The sequence below is a fragment of the Lonchura striata genome, chromosome 14 (genome assembly GCF_050655825.1).
Source record: "Lonchura striata isolate lonStrDom1 chromosome 14, ASM5065582v1, whole genome shotgun sequence".
Taxonomy (NCBI): domain Eukaryota; kingdom Metazoa; phylum Chordata; class Aves; order Passeriformes; family Estrildidae; genus Lonchura; species Lonchura striata.
Window position 1 is genome coordinate 7,294,262 of NC_140716.1, and position 15,971 is coordinate 7,310,232.

The 15,971-nt window shown below is 38.9% G+C and overlaps 2 protein-coding genes across 2 annotated transcripts; one reads left to right on the top strand and one right to left on the bottom strand.

Moving 5' to 3' along the window:
* Positions 1-444: 444 nt before the first annotated feature.
* On the bottom strand, positions 445-12,189 carry PMS2 (PMS1 homolog 2, mismatch repair system component). Its single transcript, XM_021539748.3, has 15 exons — positions 12,074-12,189; positions 11,715-11,854; positions 11,046-11,132; positions 9,928-10,030; positions 9,064-9,247; positions 8,420-8,587; positions 7,024-7,121; positions 6,626-6,725; positions 6,287-6,371; positions 5,726-5,878; positions 3,898-4,792; positions 2,938-3,105; positions 2,353-2,453; positions 1,251-1,420; positions 445-878 (listed from the first exon to the last, which is right to left on the bottom strand). The coding sequence occupies exons 1-15, from the start codon at positions 12,091-12,093 to the stop codon at positions 735-737; spliced, it is 2,616 nt and encodes an 871-aa protein (XP_021395423.3). The 5' UTR covers positions 12,094-12,189; the 3' UTR covers positions 445-734.
* A 116-nt stretch (positions 12,190-12,305) lies between these two features.
* AIMP2 (aminoacyl tRNA synthetase complex interacting multifunctional protein 2) lies at positions 12,306-15,943 on the top strand. Its single transcript, XM_021539754.4, has 4 exons — positions 12,306-12,460; positions 13,984-14,190; positions 14,704-14,935; positions 15,422-15,943. The coding sequence occupies exons 1-4, from the start codon at positions 12,341-12,343 to the stop codon at positions 15,805-15,807; spliced, it is 945 nt and encodes a 314-aa protein (XP_021395429.3). The 5' UTR covers positions 12,306-12,340; the 3' UTR covers positions 15,808-15,943.
* The last annotated feature ends 28 nt before the right edge of the window (positions 15,944-15,971 follow it).

The following is a 15,971-nucleotide window of genomic DNA, read 5'->3' on the forward strand; positions in this document are numbered from 1 at the left end:
CATTTTCTACCTTTGATTGTACTGAGATAGAATTTGGACTGACCTGATCAGCCCTAATGAAACAGCTATTTTCCCCATTCTTTATCAGAAAAAGAATCCCTGTTCTTGAAAAACAAGTTTGGAATTTGGAAGGGGACAATAATAATGAAAAGTAATGATGCCAGACTAATTATTCTATTCAAGACTTAAACACAGATAACAGGAGATTAATCATTAAATGCAACATTTAAGCTCCATGTCATTATCTAGCAAAATCTGGCTTTGGTATAAGAAAAAAATATTTTAACTTGTGTACCATTTCCATTTTCTTTAAAATTATCATATATATGATGCATAAACATTGAAAACTAATACTTGGTTTATGGCGTTGCCAGGGACTTGAATCCACATTCCACTTCATTTTCAGAATCAGTGTATTTGCTATAAATGAGGTTCAGCTACTCCTTATCTTTATATATAAATGTATTTATTTTATAAAAGTTTTGATTGCTGCTCAAAGAAGTACAACATACACTAAACTGCAATAAGAGAGAAGTTATTTACATGAATTCCAGGATGTTGGTATTGATGACTTGACAGGCATAACAAGGAAACCCTGCTGAATGCCTCCAAGTGCTCTTGCTTTCAGCTTGAAGACTGCCTAAAACTTTTTTATTCAAAATAAGAGAATCATGATAAAAGCTCCAAATATTGCCAAGAATTAAAATTTAAAATGGTAATAAGCAAACACTGACTTATTGTGGTGAAATCAAGTCCAAACTGACTACGTGTCTCATAGTAGGCCTTCCATGGGGGCAGTTCCAGGGATGCTCAATCTCACCCATATGGGTGATCAGTTTTCTCATTTCCTGAACATTCAGTGCAGTTCCAATCATCACCTGCAAGCAAAGGAAAATAAATTAATTCTCTCCTTTTTCCTTTTGCCAGCAGACACAGACCAGAGCAATACTTCAGCTACTATAATAAATTCTGTACAAGGCATTAAAAATAAAAAACACCTACCAGACAATCAGAAGACAAAACCCAGCTAACACTGGGTTCATGAACCCATTAGTTTGGAACAAAATAAAAAACTAGCAGAAATATCTCCCATGTTACACTAGATAAAAACAGAAGGAACAGAAGGAAGGATATTAGCTGTTGACACTCAGCAGTAAATAAATTTGCCCTGCAATACACATGCAGATATAGCCACCTCTACTACATCAGGAAATGTGTTAATTATTTATCTGAGCACAAACAGTACTTACAGACTTCCTGCAAGCTCGAGAAGCAAACATCTGTCTGACCCTGGAGGGCCTGCACATCACTCCAGGGCAGTCGCTCAACATGAAAATCAGCTCATCTATGTCTTGTGGACCAAAAGTCCAGTTTTTGCTTGTTGGCAATGATACTAATTTCACTCTTTGAGTTACAGGAGCTGGAAGGTTTGCAATGACAATAAAGAAACAGAAGTATAAGAAATTATATTTTCTTGAGAGAAAAGCTGAGAAACTACTTTCAAATGTTAATATGATGTGATGTGCATATATACTAATGTTTAAATTTAATCTTTTGATGGATGTAATTAACTAACCAAAGTGGTAACTATGGTAGATATCCTTTTAATATCAACCAAAAAGATAAGTTTGCAAACTTAAAAGCAGGAAGATCTACTTTCTAACAAACCCTTCCATTCTAAAGAACAAATGGTTTATGAAACTTTTTTGAGTTTATGTGACTACAGAATCACTCAGGATTTACAATGGTAAGAGACTGATAATTAATAGCATTTTAGACCAAAGAAACCTTTGGATATTCTGGAATGAAGACTATGGAAAAAATGTGCAGTGACTTCCCAAAAAGCAAAGTGGTACCATACTCTGTGCATTTTCATTATCCTCACTATATAAGGGAAACAATAAGGAACTTGCAAATCACAAAATTTGCTCAAAAGAACAAAGCAAGTCACTACCAAAGCCATAAGGAAAACCAAAGACAATCAGTTACTAATGCTATCTATATATTTTAAATTACTAGATTTACCACTTCCCCACATTTATCCCTGCAGGTGTACTAATAAAACAAAAGAATTTTAATGTAACATATCCAGAAAAGGCACATCCAGTCATGTAACCAAAAAGTAACTCCAGTCTTCAAAAACGTCTGTAAAAAGCTGACAAGATAAATAATTTACATTGTTCCGTTAAATCATGCAAAGAGACCACAGAATCATAAGTCTTAAAAAAAAAACATCCCATATACAATAATGCATTTTATTTCAAATCCTCTGATCAAAGCCAAGAGAATTTTTGCATAATCAGTTTAAACCTTTGAACTCTTTTACTTCTAGCAATTCTGGTCCAAACTCACCATTTTCATTTATGACAAAATCAAAGCCATTTTTTCTGAATATTTCCAGGTTTTCAATCAATACAGTTTCATTTACTGCTGTTAAATTGAGATTTTGAGGCCTGAGAGAAAGAAAAAAAATGGTGATGCATAGATACACAGTGCAAAGCATTAAAGACAGATTTCAGAAACAACCTAGAAATATTTAATACAGAGCTCTGTAGTAAAACTATTCACTCTGCTGTGTTTAAAAAAAAAAATCTCACTACTGAACAGTTGCTTCCAAGTGTTACTCAGCAGATGAAGTCAGTTGGGCAGCATTCCTTGTTGCAGGACCAGTCTCCAACATCCTACCAAACTGTGGCTTGCTATGAAAGCCCACGAGAAATCTGTTTGATCACTGACTTGCTGCATAGCTACAACTGCATCCCTGGAATTTGTGTTTCATGCAAGGATTGACTCTTTGAAACACAGAATATAAAAACCACTTTAGTCTCAAGTGTTCTGAATGTTTGAAATGCTACATAAATATAAATCAGAGATATCCTTCTGAAACACTGAATTCAACTAATAACATGTTATTGTTAAAACACTGAAAATACTTACACTATCAGCTTCTGACCTTGGAGAACAGTGTGTTGTTGCAACATCTCAAAGTTGTATTTCTCATCAGTAGCATGTTGGTCAATTATGAAAAGATCAGAATTCAACTTTGCTATTATAAACCCCAAATTGAACTGGCCAATGATTTCCATTTTTGCAAACATTTCTTTACTGTATAGAAAAAAAATAAAGAGATTATAAATTACACCCTTATCAGTTAACATGTAAAACTTAAAAACTTCTGTTTCTCCCCTGCAGAACACACTTTAATTAAAAAAAAAAATCTCATTTAAGCAGTATATAAATGTTGTAAATCTGCCAATGACCTATGAGGCCATTTCTGGCAGAACAAAATCCATCATTAAGACAAGTTTTCCCCATTTGTGATAATAAAATTCGAAGCAGGCAATATGGCAATAGCCCAGGTAAGTAACACTGGAGATGGTGTTGTGGTTTTGAAGACAGCTGACATATTTGCCTTCTTTTCACAATTAGAAGATTTTCCTAACACATTTTTTAAATCCAAATATTAACAAATAATAAGACACTGACTGTCCCCTGATCACCTGAATGTAACTTATTTTTCCAGGTATGTCTCACCAAATTTCATTCACACAAGGGACAAATATAAGGTATGCAGTCTTTTCAGTGTGCTGTCAAGAAATTTGGTGTTTCTCTGACCGAACTACAATTTACAAGGCTGAACTAAAACAAATCAATGATGTTTGTGGTCTTTTTAGTGTCTTTTTCCACATTCTGTTTGCATGGAGTTCAAGTAACTGCTCTGTCAGTAAAATAACTCATCAAATAGGTTTTTTTTCTGACATTAAATAAAAAATAGACCCAAATCTAGCAGATACATGTAAGCCTTTTTTCCACCCATAAGACAGGTCTTATATTTTTGCTTAACTAATTTTTTTAACTAATGAGCAAAATAAATCAAACAAGTGACAGCATAAATACCTGATTTCTTTTCTTAATTCATCTTCTGCTACTTTATTGTCCCCAGGACTAATTTTTGCTTTAAATCTTCTGTAATTTTCAGTTTCTGTATTTTTCTGTTGTTGCTGTATTACCTTTTTTACTTTTTCTGCCAAAACCTTCATAGAGAATTCAAGAGGCACAATTTTCTTTTGAACTTCCACCAGCACATCAACACTAGTGTTCTTCACTTCAAGATATTTACCTGCCTTGAAAACATCTGCTTCACTTTTAAAGTTTTTGCTTTTAAAACGTTTTACTCTTAGGGAACAACTACTGGCTTCTTGAGAAAACTTGTTTTGATCAGTCCAGTCATTCACTTGATCTAGCTTGGGTTCAGTGCCCAAGACCTCAACATCACAGTCCAGTGACTTCTTACTGCATCCAGCAGTTTTAAGACATTCCTTCTGCATCTGTTCTTCTGTGCTACAGAATTCTTCCTCAGAATTAATTGCACTTTCACTATTGATGCAGCTTCCAGCTTCTGGTGTACTACATCCAGCATCTGACTCAGAAATACTACAGAATCCAGAATCTGCAGTATCTTCTAATTTGCTCAAGTGTCTCCTTGGAATTGACACCTTTGAGTCCAACTTCTGACAACTTTCATCCTTCTTAGTCAAGACAGTTTTTTTAATCTTTACAGTACTCCCAGTGGTATCGAGTAACCTTTGTCTAGGGGAAGCGTGCTGCTGTTTTACCTTTTTAGAGCTTTGAAAATTACTTTCTGCTGCTTGATGGAGAGAGAATGACTCCCTTAATCTGGCAAGAGTCATTATTCTTTTGCCTTCACCACTTGGATTTTCAGTCTCAGAGTCAGACAGCACATCTGCCTGAGGCTTTTCTGCCTCTTCAGGAAGTGTCTTCTTCAAGTTACCTAATGAAATCAGAATACAGAGTATTTCAAGATTCTAAGTTAGCTGGAAGCATGAATTAAACAATGTGCTTTAGGAAAAGGAATGAAAAGAGGCAGAAAAATAGCAAATTGCTCAAAGGAGTCCTGAAGCTTCAGACAATGAGTATAGGGCTGAAATGCATTAATATCAAACACAGAAACAGTTACATCTTGAAGATATTAATGACACTACTAAGAAAGAATTTGTAGTCTCTTTTTAAATTGGAACAGTAATCAGTCCAATCAGCACATTTATTTATATTATCAAAGGAGTTTAATAACAGAGTCACAATGAAAAGTGAATTACTCTTACACTTTAATGGTCACTATAAAATTCCACTGGTAAAGTGTTAAGGAGCTGACACAATAGGCACTTAGAGTATATGGGACTTGCAGGTCATTAGAGGACTTCAACCTCGTCAACTGCCAGTCCAACAAGGATTTTACTACAGGTTAATTTAAAATAACAGCCAGAATCAGGCTACAACTGATTCTGTATATCAGCAAAAAGGAAAATTAGAAGGGGCTCTTCTGTAGATAACATAAAAGAATCAAAGTTTAAAATCCAATAAACTCATACTTAGTTTTCGTATTTTATTTATGACCCCTTAACCATTCTTTCTCAAAGACATTTTCATTAAAAAATCATAGGTTTCTTTTAGTATCTTGGGTGAAATCTTTTGCAAGCATTATCAATTCATTCTGTGTGAATTTTTTGCTCCCAAAGTTGACTGTAAATCCTACTGTACTGGCATGTGCCATTTCCATAACAATCACTTAATAACTTAGGGTCCTTCTTTATTTTTTGGTTTATTTTTTTTTTCCATTTCTTCTTTGGGTTTTTAAAAACATGGTTTTCCATCTTTAATTCTCTGCCATATATCATACTCAAGACTTCCACATGTTATGTCCTACCTGCAATATCCAGTAGTTTCTGATTGACATTCAGTTTGTTAACATCACTACCAAACATCTCCATCAGAGAAGTCTTTAGAATTGCTAATAAAAACTTTTCCTCCTGAAGTAAAATTTGTCTTTTGTCAGGAGTTACATTGATGTCAACACACTCTGGGAAAAAAAAAAAAAAGAAAAAAAAGAACTGCTTTACAAATAAAATGTAACGTTATTGCACAGAATTAGTTCTGGTTTGTTTGCCATTTTGTCTGCAAATCAGATTTAACTACCTCAACATCCCAGCAAACAAACACATGATGCAAGTTTTCTTGTATTTTAAGATGACCTCTTCCTCATCACTTAAGAAGCTACAGTACATCACTTAAGAAGTACAGAAAAGGTGGAGGGGAAAAATAGTGGAACCACAGATAGATTCTACCCTCACCAACTGAGCATTAAAAAACCATCAGAGTGCAGGAAGTCATACAGATGAAAATGACAATATTCTCTAAATACAAACATCACTGAAGAATAAATTGTAATAGCCTTTACTAAAGTCACTAAAAATTATTCAGAACGTACCAGAATCTACCCCAATATTAAGGACAACAAATGGATACTGGTGTTTATTGTGTAAGTGATAAACTTCATTCACAATCTTGACAACCTGCAAAAAAGGAGAAAAAAACAATAAACTTCAAAAATACTATCTTCCACTTCGCACCAGTGTATATTAATTAATGTACTAGCACACCTATTGTATGATTAAGATCTTGTTCAATCAAATAGAAACAACCAAGACAGAGACTTGAGACAGAGGAACTTCTACAACCAAGAAACAAACATACACATGAGCAACTAGTCCTGAGGTTTTCAGAGAATATTGAGTTAGTGGGGCTGATGACAGAAAAACAGCCTGACCTTGGCTGGATCGCAGGGACGTTGGTTGATAAAGAAGAACTGTCTGTCTGTCGTGCTCCTTCCAACACCATGATCACAACGAGAAATGAAGCCACTAATACTGTTGGATAAATAATGTAAGAGTAAGGGAAAATGGATGAGAAAGGCGTGTTTAAGGGGAATGTATTTTATAAGGGGTTTAAGGAAGTAATATTATACAGCATCAGTGAATATGTAAATACACATTTCCTCTCCCAATTCCTTGTCTGACAAAGGCTACTATAAAATTGCATCCCAATATCTCCTATGTTATTTGTGGCTCTTTTCAATAAATCACACCTTTTTATTTTTTTACTTTCTTAAACTTTGGTTTATGGTAAAGTGCCACACGCAGCAGTGGTTTGTACTTTCCTAATTACCTATAAAGATTTTGTGGCATGTCAGCAGGGTTGAGTCCATATTCTTCACAAACTGCTTCACTTGGAGGAAGCTGAACAAAAGGAATAAGGCTCTGCAACTGCAAAAAAAAGGGAAGGAAGTGAAACATCAAACCTATATAGATTTTTCCCTTCTATTTTATTGTAATTTATTAGCCTTAAAATTTATTTGAGAAAAATGCTGGGTTTTGGCTGACCAAGAGCTGACCAAGACAAACACTTAAAATATCCAAACCTACTAGAAGATAATAGCACTATTGATTGATAACAGAAAAATGCCTCTAAGAAATGCCTGTTCTCATTCTTTGATATCACAATGTGTGCTTTAGTTATTTCACAGACCCTTACATTAAATGTACACAAGCAGAACAACAAAATGATTGACAGTTTGACATATAATTGACCTAAACAAGTTTGATGCTAAAATAAAAGGCAAAAAGAGTAATAGTCCTTTTCTTTTGAAAGGACAATAAAACTATTAGAAAATGTGTTATTTGAATCACAAGCTCCCTAAGAACAGTTATGTTTACCAGAAACATTTTCCCAGTCATGCCACTACTATTTTTCTGCCATTAAAGCAGCTTCTATCAATTTAAGCATTCAATACTTAAAAAACAATAAAAAACAGGCTATAAGCTATAAGCTAAACATCCTATTCAGATAACACTCAATTTTCAACTATGCTTGGTGCCACACATGGGAAGACAAAGTAACATCTTCCCTCTCATCTTTCAGCCACAGCATGAACAGGGTCTGAGATCTCTGTATGGGCACTGTGGAGGGAAAAATTGTTTATCAACAGCCAGCAGCTATCAACCACTCAATATTTCTGATGACTGTAATATACAGTTGTAGGAAGGATGTTTTTGAGCTTTTTTTCATCTCTGCTCTCATCTAGAAAATAACAATTATTTTTATGGCTATTCCTTAGAAAGCATCACAGTCTACAGCTTTACAGGGGCTGACTGCAATCCCATTTAAAGGTTATTCAGAATAAAACTTAAGTTTCATAGAAAGAGCTTTCAAAAGTGGATACACTCCATTTTCTGTTCTCCTGTTAAGACTTTCACATCACAGCATTTTAAGGATTTTTTTAATTGCTTGTTCTTGTGACACACAGTCCATTTGCTGACACAACTCTTTAAAACTGGTTTCAGAGAGATATTAAGCCATAACCCATCCCCTAAATAATTTCCCTTCATAAAACATCTGTGAGCAGAACCAGGACTTTGGGAGCCTGCAGAGGCTGTGGTGTCTCTCCTCTGTCAGCCTGTAGAGCATGCTGCAGGCCAACACTCCAGCCTCTCACACCTCACCAGGAATTAAAAATCCCTCTGTACAGCTACATCCTCTCTCTTTTCAATAATAAAAGCAATACCTGTTTTTGTCCAAATACTGCTCCAATGTTCTCCTTTAAACTGGGACTTCCAGCAGTGGATATCACACAGCTTTTTTTCCCCTGGCCAACTTGGTTAGTGCAGTTAATCCGCACTCCTTTGGAAACAATACAGTAGGCCTGTAACAGCTGGACCATTTTTGCATATTCCTATTAAAGGAAAAAGAAAGTTCATATTTATAGGAAATGTCTCTTTTTAAAACACAAATGTATAAACAAAGCATTCAGTATCTGCAGGAAACAAAGGAGGGGAGTTTCATCCTTAAAATCTTTACAAACTAAATTTAAAAAAAAAAAAAAAGATAAATAGTACTTTAAAAATAAACCGGATGTTTACAAGACTGATATTTAGTCACAACACAGTAGTCCCTGGTTTTAAAATGCAGATAAGTGATCATGATATGGATTCTCTTCCAAATCTGAGAATCTGAGAATGTATCTTTAAACCCAAATATTGCAAAGCAGAAGAGAAAAGCATACGAGAAGACTTTTCCTATTTGATTAAGATGTAAGACAAGCATGAAATAGTCTGTAATCAGTGCATTCTACAGAGAACTGAGTTTCATTTAGCAGTGATTAAATACTGGGGGATGACACTCCTTTAAATTGAACATTTCTGACCTTACCTTTTTGATGTTTCTTTGGAACTCTTTATGCCGCACTGGTAACGTATAAAACAGCTGCTGGATGCTGACAGTTGTTCCCTGCTGTCGTGGCAAAGGAGTCTTCTGAGTAATTCTGCCATTGTGATCAAACACCAAACGAGTCCCAACCTTTGCTGACTTATGACAGGTGAAAATGGTAACATCACTAGTGGGAGGAAAGAGGCAACAGAATTATTCACTGAGCACCATATTATTTTATCTATTCCTCATGACAAGCAGCATAGAAACTACAGCAATACTATTAATTTTATTAAAACAACTCTTCCCCATAAACAACTAAGAACTACCTGCTCTTTAGAGTAGTGTAACGTTTTCCTAGCTACACATTCTTATTTGTATCCCTTTCAGTCCTCTCTTATAAAGCTCAACGTTAAAATTGAGTTTTGCTGCACACTACATTCCTCAGTCTAATAGATACCAGCAGCATTGTGTACAAAAGCTGATTTAAAATGTATAGTTGGTCTGAAAGAAATTTAAGTACAGCTTTAATCAGTTACAACTTAACATCCAACACTTAAATATTACAGTGTTTTACATCAGAGGATCAAATACTCATGCAAATACACAATCTCACGCTGTAAAGATCCGCATACTTAAGGAACACTAAATTCTGTATATAAAATGACCAATTAGGTGCTTAGAATAACAGAATAATTTTGGTTGGAAATGACTCAGGATGTCATGCAATCTATTGCTCAAAACTGATCTAACAGTAAGGAACTGCAAGTTTCCAAAGCCCCACTTGATCAATAATGGTAAACTGAAAGGGTGCTGTGTTTTCGTGCATATAGTAAGTTCCTACTACTAATAAATAATATTAATTACCTTAATGCACACAGTGAACTCAAAGCTTCACCTCGAAACCCAAATGTTTCAACATGTATTAGATCAGAAAAATCTTGTATCTTTGATGTGTAATGTTTCAGAGCTGGAAAAAGATATTTCAAATATATATTTCACTTCAAAGCAACACTGGTCTATGCAAGTAGATTCTGTATGCATATCAAGAAGCAAAACACCTTCTGTATTATTCACTGTATCTTAAATAACGATTAAAGACAAAATAGTGCTTGCTTTCCCTTTTTTCTATAAACAAGATCTCTTTAAAATCCTCAGATGCACCTATTTCACACTTACATCACAGATTTATTCAGCATTACTGGTAGAAGCTCTACAAGATGCCTCAGAGCAGGACACAGTACCTACCTCTGCTGCTGGCTGGACCTGCTACAGATTTTGTCCTGCCAGAAAACAGCTGCAGCCTGCTTTGTGCATGGTGGACAAGCACAAGTCCAGACCACCACAACAGCTGAGAAGCACTCAATCCACACCATCAGTGCAGCATCAGTCACCAGGTAACAAGCTGCCCTAGCAGCAGCACCCCTGAACTTTCACTGTGCTGGAACAGCAGCAGATTGAGTTTCTGATGAACCAAAAACATACAGTGAACACCAAAGTTACTGAGTGATACTCTGTGGGGAAAAGATTCCTAGTTGTTTTATCAAAAAAGAAATGCCAGTATTTCTACTGCTGTGGCTAGCTGGATTAATCAGACAGTATTCTTTCTGCTCCCATTTTGTGCAATTCATCACTAGCAAATGGGAAGTTTGACAGTCAGGGCAATGTCAGCTCCCTTATAATTCACCTTTCCACACAACTCAATTCCTTCAACAATGTCCAATGATTAAACATTAATTAATCCACAGGGACTTTTATAAGATTTCCACCTCTGTGATTATTTGTATTGCTTGTGCCACTTAAATAAGCAAAGAAACCAAAGACTCTTTCTGAGTTACAAGAACTATAACCACAAGAGCACTACAGATCATTCTAGTATTGCTCAAGTCTTGCACGTAACACACACATCATGCAAAAGCCAAGCGTCTATTAAATATGATTAAACTAAATGCCCACACCTAAATTATGAAAAAAATTCAACTTACTCAAGCCTTCAAAGTTTTCTTCTTCCACTCCAACTCCATTATCTGAAACTTCTATCAGTTCTGCCCCATGATCTTTAAGTTTTATATCTACAAAATTGAGTCATAAAGTATTTTAATTCTTTATGTTCAGACACGGTATCAATTTTGCACTTGAAGTCAATTTTTTGAGTAACAGCTTTCCATGTCAAAATTGAGTAATAACAGAAAATAAAAGAAATCTGATAGCTGTCAAAAGTTAGGTCAATCTAATGCAAACCAGTCTGTAGTTCCAGGTAATTCAGCTTCATTGAACTTCTGCCTGAACAGAGGTTTTCCCAGTTATCCCAGCCACCATCCTGGGAGCTCTGGAAACCAGCCCTGCCTTGACCCTGCGCTAGCCCAAGGCCACTGGCTGGCACAGCCTGATGACCACTGCTGCATAGTGGTGGCCATACATATTTTTAGTGGCCAAAGGGGCTAGAAATCAAATAACACGATTTCACATGCTGCTAGGAACGCAGCTGGAGTCTGTGGATCAGAATGTTTTATTAACCTGAGCTGTAAAATCACTGCAAAGATGCTTGGCCCAAACAGAGTATTTGCCTAGATTTGTTAACATGCACTCGGTTTTGAGGAGAAGGACGTGCTTTAGAAGCCGATGAAAAGTTATGAAATTCGAGGAAGAGTTACCGATGTTGGTAGCTCCGGCATCCAGGCTGTTTTCCACCAGCTCTTTCACGGCCGTGCCGAGGCTCAGCACGACCTGCCCCGAGCAGATGCGATGGACAGAGCCGCGGTCGATGGGCCGGATGGCCCCGGCGGGCTGCGGGCTGGGGAGAGAAGGACAGAAAGCACGGCGGTGAGAGGGGCAGCAAACCCCGCTCAGGCTTCCCCACACGAGCGGGAGGGGAGGCGGGAACCGGGGCAAGCCGGAACCGCGCCAGCAGCCGGGGTACGGCCCGTGCGAGGAGCGCGGCTGCCGTGAGCGGAGCAAAGCGGTCTGGGCGGGGGGTGCGAAGGCGGGGGCCTGGACCGGCGCACACACTCACCAGGGCGCAGCCGCCTCCATCGGGGCCCCGGCGGGGCGGGACGCGCCGCGCTCCCCTCAGCCCCCGCCCCGGGAGCGCGCCCGCCCCCACGGACCGGCCTGTGGGGACGCGCTCCGCCGCTCAACGCCGGCCAATGGCAGGAGGGCGGGCGGGCGAGCCCGTAGCCCATTGGCTGCCGCGCGCGTCAGTAAGGCGCCGCTCCGCCAATGGGCGCGGGGGTGGGCGGGCCGGCGGCGGCGGACGGGCGCGCGGCGCGGCGCGGCCGCCATGCCCGCGATGTACAAGGTGCGGCCGCTGCACAGCGCGGGGGTGCTGGCCGAGCACCTGCCCAGCTGCATGTACGCCCTGCCCAACCTGCACCGCGCCCACGGCACCGCCGCGCCGCAGGTAGGAGCGAGGGGTGGGTGCGAGGACCTGCTTGGCCCGCGGTGCTCGGCCGGGCATGCGGCCGCCGGGCGGTATTCCTTCTCTCCGGTGAGAGCCCCAGCCCCTGTGAGGGACCGGGAGGAGCTCCCGTTACCGGAGAGTTCACGGGCCGATTCCCACCGCCTCAGCCCGCAGGAGGGGACCTGGCTTCGCCTCGGCGTAAGCGGCGCGTCCGAGGGTTAAATGAAATCAGCGTTTCCAGGAATTTATCCGTAACGTTTTTAAAGCCTTCAGTAGTCCTCATTTTGACCTTTCCGGGCTCTCGCGCGGGTCGCTGTCGCGGTTTCGATGTTTGAATGGCCGTGCCGAGCTCCCTGCCAGCCCCGGGAGTGCCCAGCAGGCCTCGTTCCGTCCTGCTGCATCATCGCTCTGCCGGCTCAGCTCGGCGTTCAGCCAGCTACACACCCTCAGTTCCCAGTCTCGCTCTCTTTTGCCTTAAATAAGACAAAAATGCCAAGTACTGTGTTACATAGGTCTAGTTGAGCAGCCTCTCCAGTGCCAGGAATACATGGAATTCTCACAGGCTGCTTGTGGCCAGTTTTAGCTTGATGCCATCGTGGATTTGCTGTGCCCTCACCCAGGCTGATGGTGGAGATACTCAGTAGGAGTAACTTTGGGTCAGAATTAACAGGAATGCAAACGAAATACCTTCCCATTGCAAAGTATGGAATTGTGTGCTAACTAAATAATGGTCACTTAAGAGGTCTTCCCTTGTCTTATCTTTAAGAATATTAAGTGGATATAAAGATTTTGCTTTGCTACTTTGTTTTTCTCTTTATCCATGATAGTTTGGGTTTGTTTAATCCTTATTCAGGATGTTTAGAAGTAGGCTATTTGAAATTTTTTCTTTAATGCTATTTTAAGCTTGTAGACTTAAAATCTGCATATGTTTTTCATCTTCTTTTAAAAGAGATTGTAAGATGAGATATTTGTGAGGTAATTCAGATAAAAACCTGTATTGGTATTAACATGTAATGAAGCCCATGGTCTGTTTTTTTTTTTCACTATAATTTATATTCTCTGAAACAAAGACTGAATCACACAATATACCATCCATCAAAAGCTGCAGGGCTTTTAATTAACTGCCTGATTTGTCAAAAAGTTTATTGTTTGGCCGCTGTACCGCAAACTTACTCATTTTGCTCTCCTGGGCTGACAAGAACCTGACAAGCTGTCTTTGATTTTTCAGTCATTGTTCAGCACTTCACTGCCAACTCTTTGTCTGATTTTGACTGTGTTAAAATTTGCTGTAACAATTGGTTTAAAAGAATCTATTAAGCAGGAGGATTTCAGGACTTTATTAAATACACCATCTCACCACACTCATACAGGCAAGAGACTACTGATAGACATAAGCCCATGATATTCACAATGGTTTGGCTAATTGAAGGTGTTTAGTCTTTCAAAACTTAATGTTAAGGGAGCTGTGGACTATTTTGACACTAAGCTGAGTGAATGTTTATGTGTTTACTCTTCTCCTGTAGGAAGAAGTTGACCCATCACTTCAAGCACTTGAATGCCGCCAGGAGGAGATTCTGAAGCGCTTGTATGAACTGAAGAGTGCTGTGGATGGGCTCTCCAAGATGATACAAACCCCTGATGCTGACTTTGATGTAACAAATATCATTCAAACTGATGAATTTTCTCCTTTGGCAACAAATGGAGCAGATTTAGATCTGATGCTTGGAAAGGTAAGTTTTGTTGAGCAGTTACAGTGGCAGGTACTTTCTCTACATTTCCATTTTCAGGGCTGGAAGGGGGCATTAAAACCTGGGACACTCGTAACTCAATACACAACCTAAAATTGCCATTTAATTTTGGCCATCCAGATTATATATACAAACACTTATAAATACTGGTTCTATGTATGCTCATTTGGATATAATTTCAAGCGAGAATAGTTAATTTTTAAATTTCAACAGTTGGTTTTTTGTTTGCTACTAAACTAGAAACTTAAACATTGGCTTCATCTTGAAGTACAATTTACCTGTCATACCCTTTCACTACATGGTAAGGAAGGAAGATGTTTAAAGGTTTACAAAAGTTTTAAATGTCCAAGCTTGAATTTATTTACTTATTAATACTATTAGAATTTCACATATACACATGCATGACTATGTACATTTTGGTGTCAAATGAAAGCAATAATTATGAGTATGATATGGAATGTGTCTTACCTGCTGAATGTTTTACTTTCCATTCAGGATTATGGAGCCCTGAAAGATGTTGTCATCAATGCAAATCCTTCTCTACCTCCACTGTCACTGTTAGTGATACACAGTCTGCTTTGTGAACGGTACAAAATATTATCAGCTGTTCACACACATTCATCAGTGAAAAGTGTGCCAGAAAACCTCTTGAAATGCTTTGGAGAGCAGACTAAGCAACAGCCACGTCATGAGTATCAGTTGGGCTTTACTCTGATTTGGAAGGATGGTAAGAATGAAATTTGTAGATCAATATTTTACAATAGATGAGAAAATGAAACTTGTGCTATAAAACCTTGCTTCGGTGTCCCTGTGCTGACATATGATGGATATGAAGAAGCAGGAAACATTTTTGTTCCCTTTTCATAGCTGTGAACCATGCTGGGCCAGAAAAGGAAGATTCTTGTTCACAGTTACTGCTGTTAAAATGCATGTGGCATTGACAGGGTTGTTTGTACCCTTAGTAGGTTTTGAGGGTTTTTTTAAATGTTTTTTAGTTTCTACAAATAAGGTAACTAGAAGAGAAATTATGGAGGAGATTTGGCTAAATTTTTCAAAAAGTGATCTCTTTATCCCACAAGACTGAAAATTGTTCATCAGGTTAATGATATTAACAGTGATGCTGGCATCACAATGTTCATAGTGGAATTACTGTTCTAGTTAATTTCTTTACTATGTTGGATTCACTGTTTTGGTTTTTTTTTGTTAATTTCAGTTCCCAAGCCCCAGATGAAGTTTAGCATTCAAACCATGTGTCCCATAGAAGGAGAGGGGAATATCGCTCGATTTCTCTTTTCCCTGTTTGGGCAGAAGTACAATGCAGTTACCTCAACTCTGATCGACAGCTGGGTGGACACGGCCATCTTCCAGCTGAAAGAAGGCAGCAGCAAGGAGAGGGGAGCAGTGCTGCGCTCCATGAATGCTGCCCTGGGCAAGAGCTCGTGGCTGGTGGGCAATGAACTGACGCTGGCCGACGTGGTGGCGTGGTGCGCGCTGCAGCAGACGGGCGCTGCCAACGCCGCCCCGGCCAACGTGCAGAAGTGGATGAAGTCCTGTGAGAACCTGGCACCTTTCAGCTCTGTGATGAAGCTACTCAAGTGAGCCCGTTCCCTTCATAGTGGTGTTGTTTTAATCTTACTCCACCTCATGCCTGCTGTAATGTTTGAGTCTTTTCTGAGATGTATTTTAGGTATTATATTTGGACAGAATCCTAAAATAATAAAAGCATTACAGCTGCCTTTTGGGTGTGACCTTTTTTGTAACTC